The sequence below is a fragment of the Aspergillus versicolor genome (assembly GCF_001890125.1).
Source record: "Aspergillus versicolor CBS 583.65 unplaced genomic scaffold ASPVEscaffold_15, whole genome shotgun sequence".
Classification (NCBI taxonomy): Eukaryota; Fungi; Ascomycota; class Eurotiomycetes; order Eurotiales; family Aspergillaceae; genus Aspergillus; species Aspergillus versicolor.
The window spans coordinates 446,411-466,876 of NW_024467538.1; the positions used below are offsets into that span (position 1 = coordinate 446,411).

Below are 20,466 nucleotides of genomic sequence, written 5' to 3' on the forward strand. Positions count from 1 at the left end.
CCTCAGCCTCATCCTGCCCAACCCGACCACCCCGCCAGACTCTCGCTCGCCTTCACAATCACACCTGCGATCGGCAAGCTACACCATCGGCCAGACCCAGGGCCATCTTACTCCGACATCCCAGCCCCAGCGCACAATCAGCGAGACCATGCACACCAGGAATCCAACCGTGCCCAGTATTATCACCACGCCGGTCTCGCCCACGGATGCAGACGGATCGCCTGGCGATACGCGCACGACCAGCAATACGAGCGACGCCCCAAAGCCTGCAGGGAGTCCCCGCACCAGAGGACCTTCGCTTAGCGCCGTTCGTGCTGTCACCAGAGAGACGCCCCTTCATTCGCATCCACGGTCTCCGAGCGAGAGCACAACAGCCAAAGAAAGCCCTCGTGAGACTGCGGAGGAGCAAGCCGGACCTGCTCCAACTGCAAACTCTGAATCTCCGCTAGTAAAGCCAGACTCTCCAGTCAGGTCGGAGTCATCAGCTAAGTCAGAGTCGAGCGAGACTTCCAAGACGACAACAAAGCAGGCTCCCCCACTGCCCAGCCAGCCAGCCCCTGAAGACATGGCGCCTGTGGCAGACCCGCCGCGCTCCAGGCCCTCCCAAATATTCAGCGAAAATTACTCTTCCAATACAACAAAATCCGAGGAAACGAACTACTCTCCATACCAAAATGCCAGTGCACAGCCCACGAGAAACTCCATCGCGACACCAACTGGAGTGCGGTCATCGATGCCCGAACCACCGACTCAATCGCACGTCCAAACCCGCAACTCGCGTCTCTCATTCACGACTCTCAAGTCGAATCTGAGCCTGAACACACTACTGCAGTCGCAGCCGTCGGGATACCAGGCATCAGCACCAACAGCGCCCTCCCAGTCCAGCGGAAGCACAACATCAACCTCGACCGCACCCTCGGCACCCCCTGTACCTCCTGCAATCCCTCTCCAGCGTCAGCCAGTATCTCCTCCATTATCACCACTACAATCAATACCAGTGCAGCCACAATTCCAGCCTCCGAATACCAATCCCGACCCAAATCCCCACGACGCATCCTCCCTCCTAGCCCTAACGCACCACGTCCACACCCAAACCTCGCAAGCCCGCCACCTCTTCACCGAACTCCAGCACTACCTCCCCTTCGTCGAGAAACAATGGATCCAATCCACAATCGGCGACACCGAGGCCGCCGCGCGCGACATCCTCCTCCTCACCGAGTCCATGCGCATCGACCAGGAAACAAATAACGGCAAACTGGGTCTCAAGACGCAGTTCCGGTGGATGATGCGGGATTCGAGACGGGCGAGGGAGCGGAGGGAAAGATTGGTTCTTTGCCATGCGAGTTTGGTAGCTGTGCTAGTGAGGCTTGAGGGTGTTAGGGCCAAGGTTCCTGAGGTGGGCTTCCCTGCGTCTTTTGGTGAGCCGGTTGGTATCGGAGCTAGTCCTACCTCTGTTCCTGTCGCCCCAGTTGAGATATCGGCGTCTTCTCCTGCGGTGCAGAAGGAGTTTGAGGACGAGATTCCGATTCACAGCCCTCCGCCTGTGAGCGCTCCTCCTCCTCCACCGAAACAACCCACTACCACTGCCACTGCCACTGTGAATGTCGAACACACCTCGCAGGTATATCCGCCTCCACCAACAGCAGCACCACCCCCGATTCCAGTCCAAATCGCAGTGCAAAGAAACTCCGACGATCTACCCTGGGAACTCCCAGTGCAGCTGCAAGACGCCGATAAGGAGCTGGTGGTAAACCTAGCGCAACCGCCACCTGTCCCACCGAAAGTGAAAATCGAGGAGCATGCACATTCAAATCCTGCTGCCAGCATCACCACTGCTACTCCTACTACTACTACTGACAACGCTAATGGAAATACGGGCTTCAATTCCGTCACCAACGGCTCCATCATCAGCGGTGCAGGCACCGAGACAGCGACAGGGACACCCAGAACCATGAGCCCCGTTAGTCCCGAGGGATCCACGAAACTCGATAATGAATTGCTGGATATGCTTGAGTGGCGGTGGAAGCAGGGGCGGGCCGCCTGATCTTATATTCGTATATTAGTTATACATCTTAATCTATACAGGGCAGGTTGCCTGAGGCCGCGACCTGCCCAAATGTCACCTATTTGCATGTTTAGCTATATGTCCCAGATCTTTGAGCCATCTATTGGATCCCTGCTCCCATGTAGACGCTACCTTCGTCTGTTAGCAAAATACTCCGTCTCATTAGACAAGAAATCTTGTGCAGGCTATCTACAGCAATTCGAACCTTTCCCTCGGCATTTCGGTAAGATGTGGGTCGTTTCTCCAAATCCAGAGCGGCACAGACACCCAAATCGGGGCTATTAGATATCTTCGGGGAAATTTGGCTATATCGATCGGTCTGCAAAGCAAGTATTGAGATGCCCAAGATATGGAGGGATCTCCCAGAATCGATGGGTCTCACCGGCCAAAGCGCGCATCTCGCGCCTGCCAACGCTGCCATTCTCGCAAGGTCCGATGCGACGCCACCGTGAATGGCTTCCCTTGCACGAACTGTCGCTTGGATGCCGTCTCATGCCAGGCTTTCTTGGGTACGAGAGACCGTCGGAAAGAGCTGGCGATGGCGCGTGCCCTCGCAATAGCAAATGGCACCGGGAAAGAGCTTCTGCCGTCTAGGGCTGCCTCTCGGCGTGCAGGCCGGGCTCGGATCTCAGAAGAGGACACTCACCCAGTCCCACTGGCGTACTCGCAATACCCATTTATACAGCCTGTTGCGATGGATAGACTGGAGCGCAGCAAATCCTTGCTCATAGAGACGCAGGATTGCCTAAGTTTACCGCAGAAATCCGAGGTAGATGCCTTCATCCGCCATTACTTCTTATATGTCCATCCGTTCGCTCCGCTATTTGACGAAGCAGCGTTCTGCAGGGCGTACCGCGATGCTCGGCCGGGCAGCACGCAGATCTCGCTCACCGTTTTCCGCGCGATGATGTTCTCAGCAAGCTGCGTAGGTGCAATCCCCTATCCTTCTGACTTAGTCAGCCTGACAGCGGATAGTTTGTCCCAGAGGAAGTGGTCAAGAGGTGTGGTTATGCCTCTCTGCTCGATGCCCGAGATGATCTGTATGAAAAAGCCAAGGTGCGTTGAGTATCACCACGGCGACCGATAATAACCCACCCTGCTCACGGATATAGCTATTGTATGAAAGTGGCGTTGAAGATGACCCGTTGGCTCTTTCAACAGCAGCGTTGTTGCTCACGTATTACTGCTCTGACTTTGAGGTATATGCCAACTCGGAATGGCTGCGCGTCGCGATCAAACAAGCAGGAATCGCGCAGGCGCGCCAGGCCGAATCCGAAGATCATCGAGCAACTGCTCGGGGGTCAGAATTGAAGCGAGTATGGTGGTGCTGCTTGATCAGGGACCGCATCATATCGCTTGGGATGCGGCGTCCGATTCAGATTACCGCTGCACACCTTGAGCTCTACCCGCCAATGCTGACGAGGAGGGACATGTACGACGAGATATTGCATTCCATAGTCTACAAAGAGGAAGTAAAGTCAGGGCTCTTCGAGCTGCTTGTTGGTCTGTGCCACCTTGTCACAATAATTACCGATTTGCTAGCAGTGGCCTACCCCGGGCCGCCGACAGATAATAAAATACCAGTCCGGCTGAATGACCTCAACGAACTCGACAATCTGAAGTCGTCGTTAATATTCTGGGAGCTGGACTGGATGACGCACATGGACGGGAAGAACTTCGGACTACATGCGTCCATCCCCCTTTTCGCCGGCCTACTCGGAATATACTACCAGTAAGTTCGCGAACAGCTCCAACTCAGGAACATGGCTGAAACAGCGGTAGATCAGCTCGGGTGGCACTTTGCAACCGTGTCTGCCTGGTACTGAACGAGATAGCGGACTACACGACTGGGAATATCCAGAAACTGGCGTTCTGTCGATCCGAGCTGGTAGCGGCCATTCGGTCAATAGCAGACAGCGTCAGAAGGCTCATGAGCATCAAGGCAATCGACAAGCTTCCTATCAGTGTGTAAGTTCTTTATCTTGTTTCTCGATATCTTGCTTGTCTTCGGGGGGTTGATATTATATACTGCATTCGCACATCCTCCCTTCACAGTCAGTAATGTGATTAGGGCCGCATATACAACGACCCCTTACATCCTACTGTCCATCGACTCGCAAACCTGCTGGCGAGATGTAGGGCAGAATCAAGACACGCTGGTTTTATTCTCCGCCGTCAACAGATCACTTGGCTTGCGGTATCACGTTACTAGGGTATCGAACCTGATTGCACGAGCACTATGGGTGTCCCGATTGCTCAAGGATACTCAGCCAGGGGTTCACAGAAAGCTTCAAACACAAGCAGACAGGAGCAATCATTGGAATATATTCACACTTCCACTACAGCAGTATAGCCGACTACTTCAGTACATCGATCATTCAATGTCAATCCCCCAAAACTCGGAACAAGAGACAGGGGTGCTATACGCAGCAGTGTCTAGGCCCTGGGAGTCGGTTCTGGAGCGTACCCCACCGCGACCTGATACCTCTCGTGCGGAACGAGAACTGACCCCAGTATGGATGGAAGCAATGGAGAATTTCTTCTGCGGACCCGGGAGGCTATTAAGCCTGCCGTCATCAAGTGCTGTAGAAGAGTCAGAAGCATCCTGCAGCACTGCGGTTTAGGAAGGCCCCATTCCATTTAGCAACATTGATCTTCCCGGCGCGATAGACGCGTGTCTGTCATTACTGAGTGAGTGAATATGACATGAACAGCTCACGCTGTGGAATAGTTTGGGGTTTCTTGTTTGTTTCTTATATCAATGTTTGTCGATTACGTGTTGTTAGTCTATCTAGATCCTAGCCTTTAAGTAATTCGCCTCCTGTACATCGCACCCACGAATTGGCAGAATCTGGGGGACCATAACGGCCGGGTGGACAGCTATACATACATGCTTATATACCGACATCCATTATCTGCCAAGCGGAGTTGGAACGATGGCATATTTATATCGAGACAATGATACCCATAGGTGATTAGTATTACTAATAGAGGAGTCCACTGGATCGAGACACTTTACTTCACATAAGCTCATTAGAAGTACGATTGTCTAAGCCCTGGGCGTATAAGCGACCTTCTCCCCCTCGACCAGAACCTGCGGCGTCACCAACAGCCCACCCTTCTCATCAGCGACTTTCAAAACCCTTGGTACAACACGAATCTCCGCAGTCCCTGAACCTCCCCAATCAAACTCAAACGAGCAAGGCTGTGAAAACAACCAGACTCCCAAATCCGCCGCCGAACACGCCAGCGTCTCCAGATGCGATGTGCGTTCTTCGGGCGTGAAGCTTGGGAAGCTGTACGGGTTGAATGCGGCTGTGAATTGACCGGCTAGGGATTCTGTTGCTTGGATAGGGGATTCTTCGGTTATGGATGTGGAGGGCTGGGTTTTGCTGTTTCTGTTGCTGCTGCTGTGCGTGGTTGTGTTGGACTGTGTCTGGGAGTAGAGGTGTGCTGTGAGCATGCGCCAGTTGAAGACTGCGGCTGAGCCTGTGATGAAGGTATTATTAGCATTATATCCAAGAAAAGGCAAGTAGAGTCAGAGTGGAAGGAGGTCAACGTACCACTACTGCCATCAACAACTGGCATATCCGCAAACGCCCTTGGGAGAAGCTCGCCGTTCCCATTGCCACCGGGTATGATTCCCCGTAAGATCGTCCTCACAAGGGCATACTTGATGGCCTGCCTCCGTATCTCCCGCTGGCCAAGCAACGTCTCAATCGGCGCAGGGAGGTCAGCCGAGTTATACACCGCCAGCCGGGCACTCTGCTCGCTGGATAAATGCGCAGGCGTAGAACCAGGGACATAATAGTTGTCAATATGCAGACCCGCCTGGTCGACCAGAGTAAGAATGCGTCTGCGGACGGTATCGTCATCAGCAGGTTCCGGCTGAGGGATGATATCGGCGAGTGGAAAAGCACCCGATTTCGATTTGGATTTCCTGTGTCGAGTTGCAGCGCCGGCGAATGTGTCGTCATCGATCTGTTTGGCCGGTTTGGCATTTCGTCGTCGGAAGAAGAGGAATGCCAGCAGGAGGGTGACTAGGGCTGTTCCGATGATGCTGCCGACGATTGCGCCTGCTAGCGCTCCGTTGCTGATCCCGTTGGAAGATTGAACCGATCGGAGAGCGGTTGTATCCTCATTTGCAACGCTAGAAGAGGGCGAGGCAGGACTTGAATCCGCAGATTTAACAGGTCGTGTCGCATCTTGTTGGGTTTTCGTCTCCTCGGGCAGGGTGCGGGTGACGGGGGTAGATAGGTTCGATATCCATGTTACATACTCCTCAACTGTCTTGGTGGAGACGATAAACCAGGTTGATGAAGCCGTTGAATCATTTGGTGGCGAGAGCGAAAGGACCGTGGTAGTCACAGGCCTATGCTGTTCATCGGTCGAGGTAATCAGCTCTAGGGTTTCTGTGTACCAGGTCGAATTTGAAGCCATGACGCCGGTCCACGCCAGGGAGATGGTAACAAGTTGAAAAGGAAAAGCCCAATACGACGCCAGAAAGGATATAAGGGGCTCACAAGGCTATAACAAACAAAGGAGCCGCAAGAGCGAAAAGGACGACAACAGACAAATGGCACTGCCAGTTGTGCCCCAAACGCAGCAATCACTCCCACTGCAGCCAAGGCGCTTCCTTCGCAACCCTTGTCAAGAGAGACAGTCAGAAACACCCAATTGGCCCAGTCTGATAGCCTTGCACAAACCTCTCCCACTTGGACTGATTCCATTGGCCGCGCCCGAAAAACAAACCATGTCGGATTACACCAGAGGCTGCGCCGCAGGGAGCTTGCACTGGTGTTGGCGCTCTATTGGCTGCTGTCGGTGCTTGCTCTGAGTCTGTGCCCCTGTTTCAATTAGTCGCTGGTCTTTGTCGCGAGACCTCGCGGCGCGTATTCCGTACTTATTTGTGCCGAGCCTCGCGATTTAATCTCCTTAAGTCCGTGGTGACTGGTGAGGCTGTCGCTCGATTATATCACTCGGCCTCATGGATGGCAGACAAGCGAACGGCCACTCCAGCAGCAGCAACTCAATGGCGAGTGCCAATGTGAGCTCCAGGTCGAGCGCGAGGTGGGAGGAGGAGCGATTCCCGGACATTGTGGTGGGGATTGATTTTGGAATGACGTGCACTGGTAGTATCCCAACCCACAGCCCTGCAAGTCTCCCTGCTAATAATACTGGTGGACAGGCGTCGCATACACGATCGGACCGGAATGGGGCCCTCCGAAGACAATCCAGCGCTGGCCTGGCAAACTGCTCAGCGAACTCGCGAACAAAGTCCCGACAATGCTGCTCTACGAGCCGGATGGAAAGACAGTCAAGGAATGGGGATTCGGCTGCGACTCCGCGGACGACGGCGCCGATATCAAGGAATTCTTCAAGCTGCACCTGGCAGTGCAGTCCGAGGGCGATGGGCCGGGCATCAGCAAACAGGAAGCGAGACGGTGGTTCAAGGATTACATCGCGTCGATCTACAGGCACGTCGTGACACATTTCGGCAATACAATCCCCGGGTTCGAGCGCATGCGCGTGGAGTTCATCTTTAGCGTGCCGACGACGTGGAAAGACGTGCGCATGATCGAGGAGATACGCACCCTTATCAATGCGGCCATTGGAGGGCCGCATCATTGGGCTTGTATAGGGCTGACCGAGGCCGAGGCGGCGGCGGTTTATGCTTGTCGCGACTACTACCGGACAAGTGATATCGTGCTGGTTTGCGACTCGGGGGGTGGGACGACGGTATTCTTAGTCTACCTCTATTTTCACAAACAGCTAACTGTAGTAGGATGTGAACGTCCTGAAACTGGCATCAGACCGCGGGCAGCCACTTCAGCTGGAGCAGCTGGGGAATGTCGAAGGTAATTCTATCCAACATGAAAGAATTCAGATATTAAACCAGTAGGACGCCCGATCGGATCCGTCTTCATCGACCGTGCAATCTACAAAATCATCGTCGAGCGCCTATCGAAAGTGAAAGACGAGCTGACGCAGACCCCGGAACATATCGCCTGGAAGATGCTCTCCGGCCCCTTCCAACGACTCAAATGCGCGTACGGCACTGAAGCAACGAAGACGCCGAGTCTGACCTTGGAGGTTCCCAGCTTGAAAATCCTAGGGGCTGATCTTCCGACTGCAGGAATTTATTCCGGACAGATGCGGCTTCAATGGTTTGTCTCTCTCGTTGCTGTATGTTGATATGCTAATTATGCAGGGAGTACATGAAGCACGCCTTCGACAAGAAGATAGGAGAGATGTGCCACTTACTCGATGGCCAGATACAGCAGATGGATACAAAGTATCCGCACACTCGAATAGTCAGTCTACCTCTTACAAAGGTAGATGTCGCTGACAATTCCAGTCATATCTCGTGCTATCCGGTGGCTTCGGGAGTTCACCATACGTCAGGGAGTGCCTGCACCAGCGATACGCCATCCCAGGCGTAGCAAAGCACCCGAACGTAATGGGCCTACAAGTCCTCATGGTCGAAGAACCGTACGTCCCCTATCATGTTTGGTAAAGCAAGCTAACAATACAGTCAACTCGCCGTCGTGCACGGGCTCGTCCTCGACCGCATACAGCAGCTCAGGCAAGGAGTCGTGATGTTCGGCTCGCGCTGCTCCCCTGTAAGCTATGGCATTATCTGCGACCTTCTCTACGACCCGGTTAAACATTTGGGTGAGAAGGTCCGTCGGGATCCACGCGACGATAATCTCTACGCGATTGACCAGGTGGAGTGGTTGATCATTCAGGTATTTCCCATACTCTACCACCACGTACAAATACTAACAGGCTAGGGCACCGCGGTCCCTCATACTGGAATATCCAAAGACTTCCAGCTGAAAATGAAACCCGGCGAAGAGGATTTGCCATGGAAAGTGCACATCGTGATGTCGTCGAATCCGCCGTACCAGCTCCCCCAGAGCTTGGGAGGTAAGGGCGTGCAGCATGTCTGCAGCCTGGACATCAACACCGACAATGTGGACCGAAAGATGAAGAACAGACGATGGTTCAATATGCGGCCGCGGTATTGGCGGGCGAACTTTGATGTCAAGGTCGTTGTGGGGGCGGCAGACCTCACGTTCCAGCTGTGGTCGAAGGACCAGAGGATCAGGAGTGGTGGGCATGAGCCGATTCGAGTGCAGTGGATGCCTGCGGAGGATGTGAATGGGATGGTAATTAATTGATTGGACTCTAATATCGGGTACTCTCCATATGGAGACCACTTCCATGTAGAATATCAATTTAATAAATATTAACATCTTAGTTCACAGGGCATTGGGTAGTTACTTTAGCTCCGATGAATGCTGGGTTCCTCATCTTTCTCAACTCCCAGTGGCGTCAGGGACACTAGCATTGCTGTACACACACTTCAGCTCCAGGCACACTATTAAACTTTTCATTTGAGCTTACGACTCAGTAGGTTAACATATGACCAAGAGGGTGTGGAGCCATCAACCTTAATATGAACTCATCATCAAGCATCAGTTTCGCGGTATACCAGGTGTATCTAGCATCATGGACATAACTACATGTGCAGAAGCTAGTCAGATATGGGTGTAGGAGTACTCATATAACATCCGCATTATCAAACAAAACCTTACTCTCGTCGGGGTCTACTCGGTATCCTCGTAATCCATCGGAGCGCATAGCCCTACGCCCCGGGGGCTTCTAGGTGCAACTTCATGGCCGGTGGTATCCCCGCTAGCTCGCGCGCCCTCCTTTCCTCTTCAATCCTCCTAGCATGCTGCTCCCTTGCCCCCGGAATCGTCCGACACGGAATACACTCGGACGTATTCCGCCCATCTTCCACAGCAGCCTCATCAAACTCCCAACAAGACCGACAAACGGCATACTGCTGCCCGAATATAGCAATCTGAGAGCCAGGTGTATACCGTCTAGAGCCATATATAGGGTCTGGTTCGATACCACAATCAACGCAGAACCGCTTGCGGACATCCTGGGAAAGAGAGAGTTTGGATCGCCTTTTCTTCACCATACTGTCGGCGAATTCCCCCCTCGGTCGGAGCCGCTTACAGGTTGCGCATGTGTAAAAGTTTAGCAGGCAGTCCAAGTCAGTGTACTCGAGTTTGAACAGCTCGCTTAGGGTGGGTGGGGGGATTATGGCGTAGAGGGCTGGGCACGATATTCGCATCCGCATACGATCAAGAGTGTCGAGATTTTGCGCTATTAGGTGGGTCAGTTCAGTTGGCAAGTCGAGGAGCCCTCGCATTGTTGAAGTGGCCATTCCTGAATCTTGAAAGGCAGATGGATCGCAGTGTTGGGAAGAACCTTTCCACATGGAGATGACTGTGGATGTCGTACTGGCAGAGAGGGTCTGCGGGGCAGAGATTCTGTTCAATGCAGTGCGATAATCCCTGTCAATCATGTGAGATGCAGGTGCAAGGTTATCATATACTGCAATAGACCATACGGACTACTCATTGCGGATGTATCTGCTTGACATGCTCTCTATCCCTCGGACCACGCAATAGAATCGCCTGCCAGCCAGTGGGCAGCACTTCGTCCTCAGTGTCTCGTCAAGACAGTATCGCCCACTCTGCGGAGAACAACGGCGTACTAGGAATTCCGGGCAAGAGAAAGTCGTTGGTAAAGGCTAGGTTGGTTAACTCCAGAGTAGCAGGGCTTATTTAAGATAATATTCCAAATGCTTTAGACAGTATAGAGGGTAGTAGTATATCAGGCAAAGACAATCTTGCTTGTCATTAGCAACCATCCTCCCCTTTTCCCTTTTAAGACTAAATATCTGTTGCATAACTGCGTTAATACGAGGCTCAGCCATGTTACCAAATTTGAGTGTCTACGACGTGCATACAATAGAGTTTGGTACTTTTGAAACAAAGAAATCCAATTAAGATTTGCCCCAGTCAACCTTTATCCTGCCCTCTGATTAGAGGACGATCACATTCCTGTTACGAAGTTGTTCCGCGATGACAATATGTCTCTTTGTGCTGGTTGTTCGTGTCGTCATTCACTTGATAGGCCGCTTCCTTTCTCCGTCCAGCATTCCACAGCGAACGGACATGTCCAACCGATCGAGAATCCTTCCATGGGTAGGTCTGGCCTGTCATTGCAAATCGCAGCCTTAGATTCGATCCTGTCAAAGTCTATTAAGGTCGAGTGTGAGCCTGGACTTCACACGGATTCCCCTCAAAAGACAGAACATTTCTCAACCTGCGTTGCCCGTCCATACTTTACGGGCAGATGGCCGACCGTCTTCATGGCGGATACTGCTCAGGATGAACTCGGCCAGTGTGCAGAAGGGCTACTCGTGGGCCCGCATGGGGTTTTGACTCTGACCTGGGGCCAGGGATTCGTGGTCGGCGCAATTGTCATCCTCTGTTGTGTGACGATATCGAATATGCGAAGAAAGGCGCTGCTGCATATATTGATCCTCACTGAGGTAATGCCAACATTTTCCAGTTTTCAAGGAAGGGGCTCATGATATCCAGCTAATTTTGGTGTCTCTCCACGGCTTATGGGTCTTTGTCCAGGGTGATGCATCTGGCTGGTATCTGAGCGCCACAGCAACGACCCTGTACATCTCATATAACCTGCACAGCATCATCAACTGGATGAAGGTGAAGCCCTTTCTATCTAGATGGGGCAGCCGGTTCTACATCGGCACAATTGTCCTGGTGATGCCCTACTGGATAGCATCGATGTATCTGAACTTTGCATACTTCAACAATCTGGGAACCGGTGTATTCGCCCACACAAGACCCTGGGAGGCGCTACTCCGTGAGCCTTGGTGGGTATTCACGGCGCTGTATCTCGTCTACGTTATTAAACGGTGTTACGGGTTCGGGGTATGGGAGTTGGTGCGCGCCAATGCACGCTTTTTCGTCCTCCTTGCTTCAATGGCAATCTCCATCGCCGTGATCATCGTGGATATCTTTGATATCTCTTTCTTTCCGGATACGGGGGGTAGGAACATCTACTGGCAGGCGAGTTTTCATTCCTATCTCAACTTCTGCCAGATCTAACATGCATACAGATCTCCATGGTTTTCAAATGTGTCGCTGATGTGGTCTTTCTTGATGACTTCAAGCACGTTCTCGATCGGCTTACCGCGAAGACAACGGGAAATTTCCTGGGTATACCTTCAGACGGACCCAATCCACCTGCGCAATTTCTCACAGGGAACGAAATCCTGATGAGTGGGACGCTGTCGTCAACGCAGCGGAGCGGTGGAGATGAGGAGTCATTGACGCATATAGAGGATCAGCAGGTGTATAGGCCTGTGATGCCACCAGGGAACGTTCATCTGAATCGTGGATTTACAGCCTTCGTCAAGGATTGACTGATCTTCAACAACCCACTGGACATTATACAAGGCGGGACCTTGAATAGATGATTTCTATTATTAATACTTGTAATATAAGTGTATTCTATGGTTCTATTTTTGAATATCTCATTCCGCCTTCTTAGAAGACTTCGTCCTCAATGCCATAAACAAAAAGACAAGCGCATACGAACTGAGGATAAAGATCACGACAATCGCCGCATCCCTCCATCCAAAGTACCAGTCCATGAGATTGATAGTCCGCAGGTAATCACTGCCTCTTGTATACGGACAAACCCGACACTCAGCCAACGCATCCGGATTTAGCAAATCCGCCCCTGAATCCTCCAGGTACGCACCTAGATAGTCGATGCATGTCGTATTACTAGGCGGGTTGAATACCGCGAGTTCGGTATCAGTGCATCTGACGTCCGCGTCAAATATCGTAAACGTGAGCATACCCCCAACCAGGTACGTCATGGGGTTGATCCAGTACGTCCAATATTTATAGAACGAGACGAGCTGGACATAGGGCACAAGAATACCGCAAAACGAGACCATGATGCCGATGATCAGCGGGTTTACAATAGCTGCAAAGACCGGATTCGGCGCATATGCAGCGATGAACTGCCCGATGCCCGTGTATAGGAATTCGTAGGCGAAGATCACGAAGAAGCTCGCGCCGGCTTTGCTGCTGTCTGAAGGGAACCCTACGGTGAAGTACCAACAGACGAAATACAGAACTGCGCATACGCAGAGGTATGGCATTTCCGAGATAATGAGGGAGGCGACGAAGGCCTTCCAGGAGTAGATTCGTGATTTCTTCTCCCGGGCGTCATATAGATTGCGCCTTTCGATAAAGAGAGGTTGGAGTTGGTTGATCACACCCGGTGCAACAAACATCCAGACGAAAATGGTGAATAGTTTCAGCTGCAGCTCGCTAACTGTCTCCCCGATATTCCAGTATGTGAAACCGTTAAATAGACCGAGACCAATATGCAGAAGAAGCTTATTGTTAATATACCCCGTATTCCGGAACAGGGCCAGGTTCATTCGCCGCAGGACGATCTTTGTTTGGTATAGCAGGGGCATTGCGTATTCAGAGCTATCTTCGTCAACTGCAGGCGGTCCCTTGGACTGTGCTGTACCAATGATACCCTCCAGTTCAGTCTTTGCTGATGCGCACTCGGGCGATTCGAGCCAGATGCGAGCCCAGTCTCTATCGGATTTATGCCCAGATACAACATCTATCATATGCTCCGCTGGATTTGTACCGACAGGACACGGCTCGCCGTTCCGACTGAAGTAGTCCTTCATAGTCTGGCATCCAGTGCCAATGTCGCCAAAATAAACCGTTTTCCCACCGCGCGTGAGGAGTAAAAGCCGGTCGAATTGCGAGAATAGCTGTGCTGACGGTTGATGAATGGTAACTAGCACCGCCTGCCCGACGTCCGCCAGCTTTCTGAGAAAGCGAACAGTGTTGAAGGCAGATTGTCCGTCAAGGCCCGACGTTGGCTCGTCTAGGAAGATGAGCGTCTTTGGCTTTGAGACCAGCTCGACGCCAATGGTAAGACGTTTTCTTTGCTCCACGTTGAGCCCGTTCCCTGTTCCTGGCTTGCCGACCAGACTGTCTGCTATATCGTGGAGTTCGAGCAGATCAATCACGACATCAACGTACTGCAATTTCTCTTCTGCTGGGGTATCACGGGATTGGCGAAGCAGCGCAGAGAACTCCAATGCCTCCCGAACGGTGGCGTAGGGCTCGTGCACATCGAGTTGCTCAACGTAGGCAGCGGAACGCTGGAACGATATGGGAAGAGGGTGTCCGTCGACCAGGATAGACCCTTCAATCTTCCCCTCGGTCTTCCTTTGGGCAAGAACATCTAGGAGTGTTGTTTTTCCCGCCCCTGATGAGCCCATGAGAGCCGTTAAGGTGCCAGGCTTCACCCATCCTCGCACATCATCCAAGAGGACCCGTGGACCAGAAGGCGTCTTGACGGTATATGTCAAGTCGCTCCATGTGAAGACAGATGTATTCCGAACAAGCTGCTTCTCGAGTTCATTTCCATCACCCACCTGCGACGATCCCTCGCCAGATGATGTATACTCGGTTCCCTTTTCCATAGTCTGTGATTCTTCATCCGCTTGAATCTTCTGGTGAACCGCCAGTCTCTCACGAGGAATAAGCAGCGATTCCCCAGACTCACTACTATCCTTCCACCTCATCACCCCAATGACAGTAATAGTCAGGTAAAACACCCACCACGCACACACAATACCAAAGTTCCGCCAGACATTCGCATGGCTATACGATAGAGACGAGAGATACTCATCCCCAGTCAGGGAGGTAGCCCCCTGCTGCGCGCCTCCAACTCCAGCACAGGACGCGTACTGGCTTACATCGGCATAGCCATCGCCATGAGGAATCAGGTTCGGCCCTGTGCACGGTAGCTGTTTGAGGTGGAACTCGTTGCCCATTAGCGCTTCGAAGCCATACGAGATCGGGTTGAGCCAGTAGATCCAGTGGAACCAGGGGTGCATCTGCGTCGCGTGGATCTGGTATCCGGCGTACATGGCCATGATACTAATGGTGTATCCGGAGATCTGGGCTGCGGTGTTGAAAGAGTTTAGGATTGCGCCGACGGCGCGGAAGAGAGCGCATGCGGCCATGTTTGTCACGAAGAGGATTATGAAGTATGTGAAAAATGCAGCTGGGGAGAAGGTTAGGCCGACCATGAAGTAGACAATTAGGGACCAGACGGTGACCTGGAGGAGGGTTAGGGGGATGTCGGATGCGACTTGGGCAACGCAGATGGCTGCGGGCTGGATATATCCAAAGGATTTATGCTTGAGGATAACAGGACGGCCGGTGAAGGAGTCTATAACCTCTGACATGGCTGTCATGCTGTTGTAGAGGACGGACCAGAAGAGGGCGCCTCCTTTTAAGAATATACCGGACGAGTCATTGGGGGCCATGTAGTACATTGAGCCAGCTACTAAGGCCTGGAGGAGATTTGCTCCCTGCTTCATTCCGAATGTGACCAGATCTCCCCCGATGATTTGGTATTGACGGAGCACGCATGCCCACACCTGCGAGGCAAAGCTGACAGTATAAGCGCCCTTGGAATACTTCTCTAGGGCAACGCTTTCCTGAAATTCAACTGTTCGATTGTACGCTATCTCTGTCGTCGGATACTCGTACTCGGCCACCATATCCTTGAATATTTCGGACTGTTGATAACGAGCCAGGATAGAAGTGGCGTCTCGAGGAAACATGCCCTCAAATCCAGGTCGAATGTGGCGTTCAGTAGGCACGGTGACACCAGTCAGAAAGTCTGCGACATTCGCACCGTCGTCGCAGATAAATCCTAGATCCTCGACAAAACTGCGTGCCTGTTCTCGCGGGCCATAGTATATTTGCTTTCCCTCGTCCAAGACCAGGACTTTGTCGAAAAGGTCATATATGTGATTTCCAGCCTGGTAAAGGGTAACGATAGTCGATAACCCGTAAACATCCGTCATGGCTCGTATAGCCTTTGCCCATTCCAGTGCATTACTGGCATCAAGCCCTCGGGTGCTATTATCCCAGCAGTAGGTAGAGGCCCGAGACGCAAGGCATTCCAGGATAGAAACTCGCTTCCTCTCGCCACCAGATACTCCACGGATATATTCATTTCCCACCTTCGTGTCGGCAGTATGTGAAATTCCAAGAGATTCAAGCAGAAACCGCGTGGCCTCGTTGTACTGCTCGTCTGAGGAGTCGACACCTCTAGGAAGATTCGCAGGGACTTTGGCTCGCGTCGCAAAGTTCATCGTGTCTCCGACGCGCAAAGTTGGAAAGAAAACCTCCTCTTCACTGTTCATGAGGATCTGCCCTCGATATTGCTTGGCTTCATCGGGTCCCATCGAGCCAAATCGTACATCTCCGCTGATCTCGTGGAAGCCTCTGCGATTATTCGAAAGAAGTTTCAGCAGTGTCGTGCATCCTGAGCCCGGGCGTCCTAGGACAAGCAACATCTCACCAGGCTTTACGCAGCCATGGCTTTGATGCAGGATGGTCTGCAGTGGCGGCTTTCGTCGCAGCTTGCGAAGACGACCCAGGAGGTCGAATTGGGATACACAGTTCTCGTTGATGGCAGCATCGGCGGCCCCAACCTTCACAGTCAGGTCTTTCCATGTAACCCCCAGTTTCCGCTCCTTGTATCCCGCCTCGAGATATCTCCGGTGCAGTTCCTCCACCTCGCCTGTTTTGTGCCATTGTTGATCCTCGCCCGTGTCGTCGACCGCCGATCCAGGCCGGGATGAGGGCGTTGCTTTGACGTCCATGACCGAATCGACGGCTGCTTTGCTGTAGAAGACATCGGGGAGACAGCCGATGAGGAAGTGGGCTGGGTTTATACGCGAGGTCCATTGCGGGTCTCAGGCAGCAGACATCAAATTTGAATGCTTCGGAAAATTGTAGAAAAACGCACGTCTCGGATTCTCGGACAGTGACAGCGCAGATCCACAATTAGTTGCCCATACCCACTATTCTTGCAGTCTCGTCCACTGGGTGGAAGCTGCCAAGATACGGAAAGTCCACTCGGACTGAAAACTCGGATCGATACGCTTTCTGGCAGTCTTCCGAACATCCGAAATCAGTATCATCATCACTGTCACATCAATGTCTGTATGAGGCGGTGATGTCTCCGAAGGGCCATCATACTCTATCAGGGCTGAACAGACCCGAGTTCGTCATCGGAAAGCCTCTTCCAGCAGTAAGCCCGGTATCCCAGTCCATATACGGCCAATATCCTAACTAGCGCTCCAGTGCGACCTCTGCCATTCTCGGAAAGTATGGGATCCTGTTTGAAGATATCTTCGTGGCTCATGTTGTCTTCAGGTAAAATGCGACAGGGAGCAGACATGCAATAATTGCGCTGCGGCAAAAGCACCATGCATTCGCTCGAGACAGCGACCTCCTCGTCGCGTATCGAAGTGAGTTTGTTCCTGTTCGGGGTGTTTATTGTTCTCTAATTCATACTGTTCTATGTCTTGATAGGCGCCAAAGAGCTGCCCCTATAAGTCGATCCACCTCTCCCAGCCAGGCCAATAACTTGTCTTCCGAGAGGCCACGGTGTAGTAGTTATCAGCCTGCCTTGTATTCACCCCACGCTGCTCACAAGGAAAGCCCTCCGGAGAGACTTGGTCGGACCTGTCCCTCGACACCAAGAGACACCCGCAAGCTGATATCTCTCCCTCTTGTTCCCGAGCCTTCCGACCAGACGGACAGTACAGGTAACCTACTGATCAGACAGGAGCTCGATTCCAACACGAATCTGTCCTCGGACCGAATCAATGTCCTGGAATCTGCACTCGCCCTGGTCCGCAAGTTTGTGGCAACTTCTGAGCGTGCTGATGCCGTACCTCACGAGCCAGGGATTGACAGTGACCTTCCCATCCCACAAGATGTGTCCATGGAGTTGTTCTACATGATGTTCAGCGGTCTGTTTTGCACCTGTCCTTGACATCTTGTATTTTGCTAATTCTCCCAGGCCAGGGCAGTGGTGGACCGGTCAGCTTGAATCATTGGCCTGACCACCTTCCCTTACAGACTTTGGAGCGAATGTGTCTTGCTCTTGTGAACCGGACTGTCGATGGTCAAATCGCCGTTCAGTACAAGGTCTGCGTGTTTTCTCGAGCAACAATGTTCGTAACTCGCTGGCTGCGGCTGTGTCCATCGGATGACCTTGCGCGCTGTCTTGTGAAGTCGAAGAAAAGCTATGCAGCTGCCTGTCTGCAATGCCTTCGGGAAGTCGACCTCACTGGAGGACAGAGCCTGCTCATGCTGCAGACCCTTCTCTCTGGAGTGAGCTATCTTATCGTTCATCAGCTGTATATTTCTAACACCCGCCAGGCCCACTTGGTTCAGCTTCTCGGTGATTCATCTAGATCCTGGTTTCTTACTGCGTGTGCCGCTCGTGCTTTGGTGGCGTTGGGCTATCACCAGTCCAGTAGAATTACTGCAGACACTAATGAAGGGTTTGAGATTCGTCACTGTGTCTTTTGGTGCTACTATTTTGATAAGACGTTAAGCATGCTTCTAGTTAGGCCCTCCTCTCTACCGGATATGCAGTTCGCCCCGGGGGACCTGGTGCATACCGACTCGGACGACCCCTTGACAATCAAAGTCAAGATCCTGGTCAGGCTCGCCCAGGTCCAAGATGCCTATTTGCCGTTCATCGTGGGACATAAACGAGCACAAGCGGGGCCTGCTTCAGCACGCCTCGATGCCCTCGAAACAGAGCTGCGGTATATTCATGAAGACGTTATCCAGGTACAGCGCCGCTCCTCTCTTTTTATACTCATCCTAACTTTGATTTAGTTTCGTCCGCAATGCACAAACACGCCCACTCTCATGATAGAATGGGACGCCCTCAATTTTACCTTCTATTCAATAGCCACGACGGTGCTTCGTTTGAATCCGTCATCCCTGCATGATCGTGGTAAGCGTGAGCAGTGCCTCCAGTATGCACGAGAAGCGCTTTGGTCTATGCAAGCATGCCAGAAACATCTCGATACAATTACCCATATTGCGACTGACTTTCTTTTCTGGTGTGTCCCTACTTTTTGCCTACTGTATCCATACTTACAGTTGGAATAGGACAGCACTGCTGTATCCCCTCACCCCGTTCTTCGTTGTATTCTGCAATGTGGTTGCCACTTCCAATGTGCACGATCTACGACTCCTTAATGAAGTAACCGCGACAATATCCAAAGTAAAAGAACAGTGTGCCTTTGGAATGAACCTCTACATCATGCTATCTGAACTGATTGCCATGTGCACTCAACTTCATGACGTGCAACCTGCACCATCACAACTAACCCTCCATGGCGATTCCTTGGTAGAGGCGTCTCCTCAAGCCGAACGAGCAGCAGAACCAGCCAGCCATACTAGTTTGATGTCAGACGGTCAACCCGTATCCTCCAGTTCCCACCCTATATCGCCAATGCCAGCCCTAGACCAATCCGCCACTGCCAGCGCCATTCTGGGCCAACAGCCGTTTTCGTCCACGACAGCTGAGGCCGAATCAGGGCATGCGTCTATCTGGGAGGAGGATCTCATGTCGGAGCTCTTCAATATTCAGCCGTCGGTTCAATGGTTTGATACGGACTATTATAATTTGTTCGGTATTCAGTAGACTAAGGGGGTAGTTTGGATAGTTAGAAAGCTCTTGGGTTTGTTATATATCTCGGATGTTGCTGTCCAGTTATTTAATGACACCACTATATATCTGCGGGCATCGTCGTATATAAACCCCATTTTGAGATGAACAACATTTATTTCATTCGGTTTATCCAGAATCCATTCAGCTGAGATTTGCGAGTTTATTTGGCTGTATTCGTCATTGCTTAGCTACAGGAACATATTTCCGACGGTTATTAAAAGCATTTGCCGATCCAGATGTCGATTCCCGATCCGCGGCTGATCAAGGCGGAGTTAATTAAACCTAGACCACAGCGTACTTGCACGGGCTCAGGGGTTACTTCTGCATCATTTCTGCATCATTGTGGTATTCATTGCTAGCCTGAGTATACCGAGTCCAAGGGTAATGATCAGATATCACGACGTCTCACACTGTAAAAGCCCGCGACCATGAGGAGTGACCACAGGATACAATATCTGGGACCAATAACCATAGAGTATAGGTAAAATGGAGACAATTGCCAAATGCAGGGTTGAGTCTTCCCCACGGGGCAAGGAACCCAAAACCGTTGGGAAAGAAGTGGCCATACCTGGATAGTACTGGCTCAAACTCTCGCCAGGAGGAGGAAATGAATGGGCTTAAACCTTCACCGGGAGGAGACTAATCCCCTGCCAACGAGACGGGGGGATTCAAAATAAACGCGGGCCAACCGTGGATGCTGCTGGTTTTGGGTTCACCACGCGACCCCCTCTCTTTGGTGTTTGCCACATAAGCAAGGTGACTCTGTACTCGTGCGCAAAGTGTTCTTTAAAATTTCCATCTTGATTTTATTCATCTCAGATATTACCTGGGAGAGACGCGATTCTGCACACCGAGAATGAGATGGGCTCGCAGTAATCAAGCCCTAAGGC

The 20,466-nt window shown here is 52.0% G+C and overlaps 7 protein-coding genes across 7 annotated transcripts; 4 read left to right on the forward strand and 3 right to left on the reverse strand.

Moving 5' to 3' along the window:
• Window positions 1-2,414: 2,414 nt before the first annotated feature.
• Window positions 2,415-4,725, forward strand: ASPVEDRAFT_76994 (Zn(II)2Cys6 transcription factor; the record flags this gene model as incomplete). Its single annotated transcript, XM_040816371.1, has 5 exons — window positions 2,415-2,990; window positions 3,041-3,121; window positions 3,178-3,797; window positions 3,842-4,029; window positions 4,121-4,725. The coding sequence occupies 5 exons, from the start codon at window positions 2,415-2,417 to the stop codon at window positions 4,687-4,689; spliced, it is 2,034 nt and encodes a 677-aa protein (XP_040674060.1). The 3' UTR covers window positions 4,690-4,725.
• A 389-nt stretch (window positions 4,726-5,114) lies between these two features.
• Window positions 5,115-6,505, reverse strand: ASPVEDRAFT_34466 (uncharacterized protein; the record flags this gene model as incomplete). Its single annotated transcript, XM_040810855.1, has 2 exons — window positions 5,115-5,554; window positions 5,629-6,505. 2 exons carry the CDS (start codon window positions 6,503-6,505, stop codon window positions 5,115-5,117), a joined length of 1,317 nt encoding a protein of 438 aa, XP_040674061.1.
• Window positions 6,506-6,949: 444 nt separating this feature from the next.
• On the forward strand, window positions 6,950-9,371 carry ASPVEDRAFT_76996 (Hsp70 family protein). Its single transcript, XM_040816372.1, has 8 exons — window positions 6,950-7,197; window positions 7,254-7,804; window positions 7,851-7,923; window positions 7,968-8,232; window positions 8,277-8,379; window positions 8,424-8,557; window positions 8,601-8,814; window positions 8,860-9,371. Exons 1-8 carry the CDS (start codon window positions 7,053-7,055, stop codon window positions 9,247-9,249), a joined length of 1,875 nt encoding a protein of 624 aa, XP_040674062.1. The 5' UTR covers window positions 6,950-7,052; the 3' UTR covers window positions 9,250-9,371.
• Window positions 9,372-9,503: 132 nt separating this feature from the next.
• Window positions 9,504-10,500, reverse strand: ASPVEDRAFT_47468 (uncharacterized protein). Its single transcript, XM_040813787.1, has one exon. The coding sequence runs from the start codon at window positions 10,449-10,451 to the stop codon at window positions 9,717-9,719; it is 735 nt and encodes a 244-aa protein (XP_040674063.1). The 5' UTR covers window positions 10,452-10,500; the 3' UTR covers window positions 9,504-9,716.
• A 722-nt stretch (window positions 10,501-11,222) lies between these two features.
• Window positions 11,223-12,442, forward strand: ASPVEDRAFT_393323 (uncharacterized protein). The gene is made up of 3 exons (XM_040811901.1): window positions 11,223-11,486; window positions 11,536-12,030; window positions 12,081-12,442. The coding sequence occupies exons 1-3, from the start codon at window positions 11,304-11,306 to the stop codon at window positions 12,384-12,386; spliced, it is 984 nt and encodes a 327-aa protein (XP_040674064.1). The 5' UTR covers window positions 11,223-11,303; the 3' UTR covers window positions 12,387-12,442.
• Window positions 12,422-16,792, reverse strand: ASPVEDRAFT_47469 (uncharacterized protein). The gene has a single exon (XM_040813788.1). The coding sequence runs from the start codon at window positions 16,692-16,694 to the stop codon at window positions 12,498-12,500; it is 4,197 nt and encodes a 1,398-aa protein (XP_040674065.1). The 5' UTR covers window positions 16,695-16,792; the 3' UTR covers window positions 12,422-12,497.
• Window positions 16,793-17,033: 241 nt separating this feature from the next.
• ASPVEDRAFT_179566 (uncharacterized protein) lies at window positions 17,034-19,669 on the forward strand. Its single transcript, XM_040808839.1, has 8 exons — window positions 17,034-17,125; window positions 17,179-17,202; window positions 17,251-17,345; window positions 17,410-17,852; window positions 17,903-18,216; window positions 18,265-18,684; window positions 18,733-18,962; window positions 19,012-19,669. The coding sequence occupies exons 1-8, from the start codon at window positions 17,051-17,053 to the stop codon at window positions 19,547-19,549; spliced, it is 2,139 nt and encodes a 712-aa protein (XP_040674066.1). The 5' UTR covers window positions 17,034-17,050; the 3' UTR covers window positions 19,550-19,669.
• Window positions 19,670-20,466: the final 797 nt, after the last annotated feature.

Excerpts from the sequence above, each read along its gene's own strand:
- ASPVEDRAFT_76996 (XM_040816372.1), top strand. The coding sequence starts at position 7,053 with ATGGATGGCAGACAAGCGAACGGCCACTCCAGCAGCAGCAACTCAATG. Across the intron at positions 7,805-7,850 it reads ACTCGGGGGGTGGGACGACG|GATGTGAACGTCCTGAAACT; the intron begins GTATTCTTAGTC and ends TAACTGTAGTAG. Across the intron at positions 8,815-8,859 it reads TGGAGTGGTTGATCATTCAG|GGCACCGCGGTCCCTCATAC; the intron begins GTATTTCCCATA and ends CTAACAGGCTAG.
- ASPVEDRAFT_47468 (XM_040813787.1), bottom strand. The coding sequence starts at position 10,451 with ATGATTGACAGGGATTATCGCACTGCATTGAACAGAATCTCTGCCCCG.
- ASPVEDRAFT_393323 (XM_040811901.1), top strand. The coding sequence starts at position 11,304 with ATGGCGGATACTGCTCAGGATGAACTCGGCCAGTGTGCAGAAGGGCTA. Across the intron at positions 11,487-11,535 it reads ATATATTGATCCTCACTGAG|CTAATTTTGGTGTCTCTCCA; the intron begins GTAATGCCAACA and ends CATGATATCCAG. Across the intron at positions 12,031-12,080 it reads GTAGGAACATCTACTGGCAG|ATCTCCATGGTTTTCAAATG; the intron begins GCGAGTTTTCAT and ends ACATGCATACAG.
- ASPVEDRAFT_47469 (XM_040813788.1), bottom strand. The coding sequence starts at position 16,694 with ATGGACGTCAAAGCAACGCCCTCATCCCGGCCTGGATCGGCGGTCGAC.
- ASPVEDRAFT_179566 (XM_040808839.1), top strand. The coding sequence starts at position 17,051 with ATGTCTCCGAAGGGCCATCATACTCTATCAGGGCTGAACAGACCCGAG. Across the intron at positions 17,853-17,902 it reads GTTCTACATGATGTTCAGCG|GCCAGGGCAGTGGTGGACCG; the intron begins GTCTGTTTTGCA and ends TAATTCTCCCAG. Across the intron at positions 18,685-18,732 it reads TTCATGAAGACGTTATCCAG|TTTCGTCCGCAATGCACAAA; the intron begins GTACAGCGCCGC and ends ACTTTGATTTAG.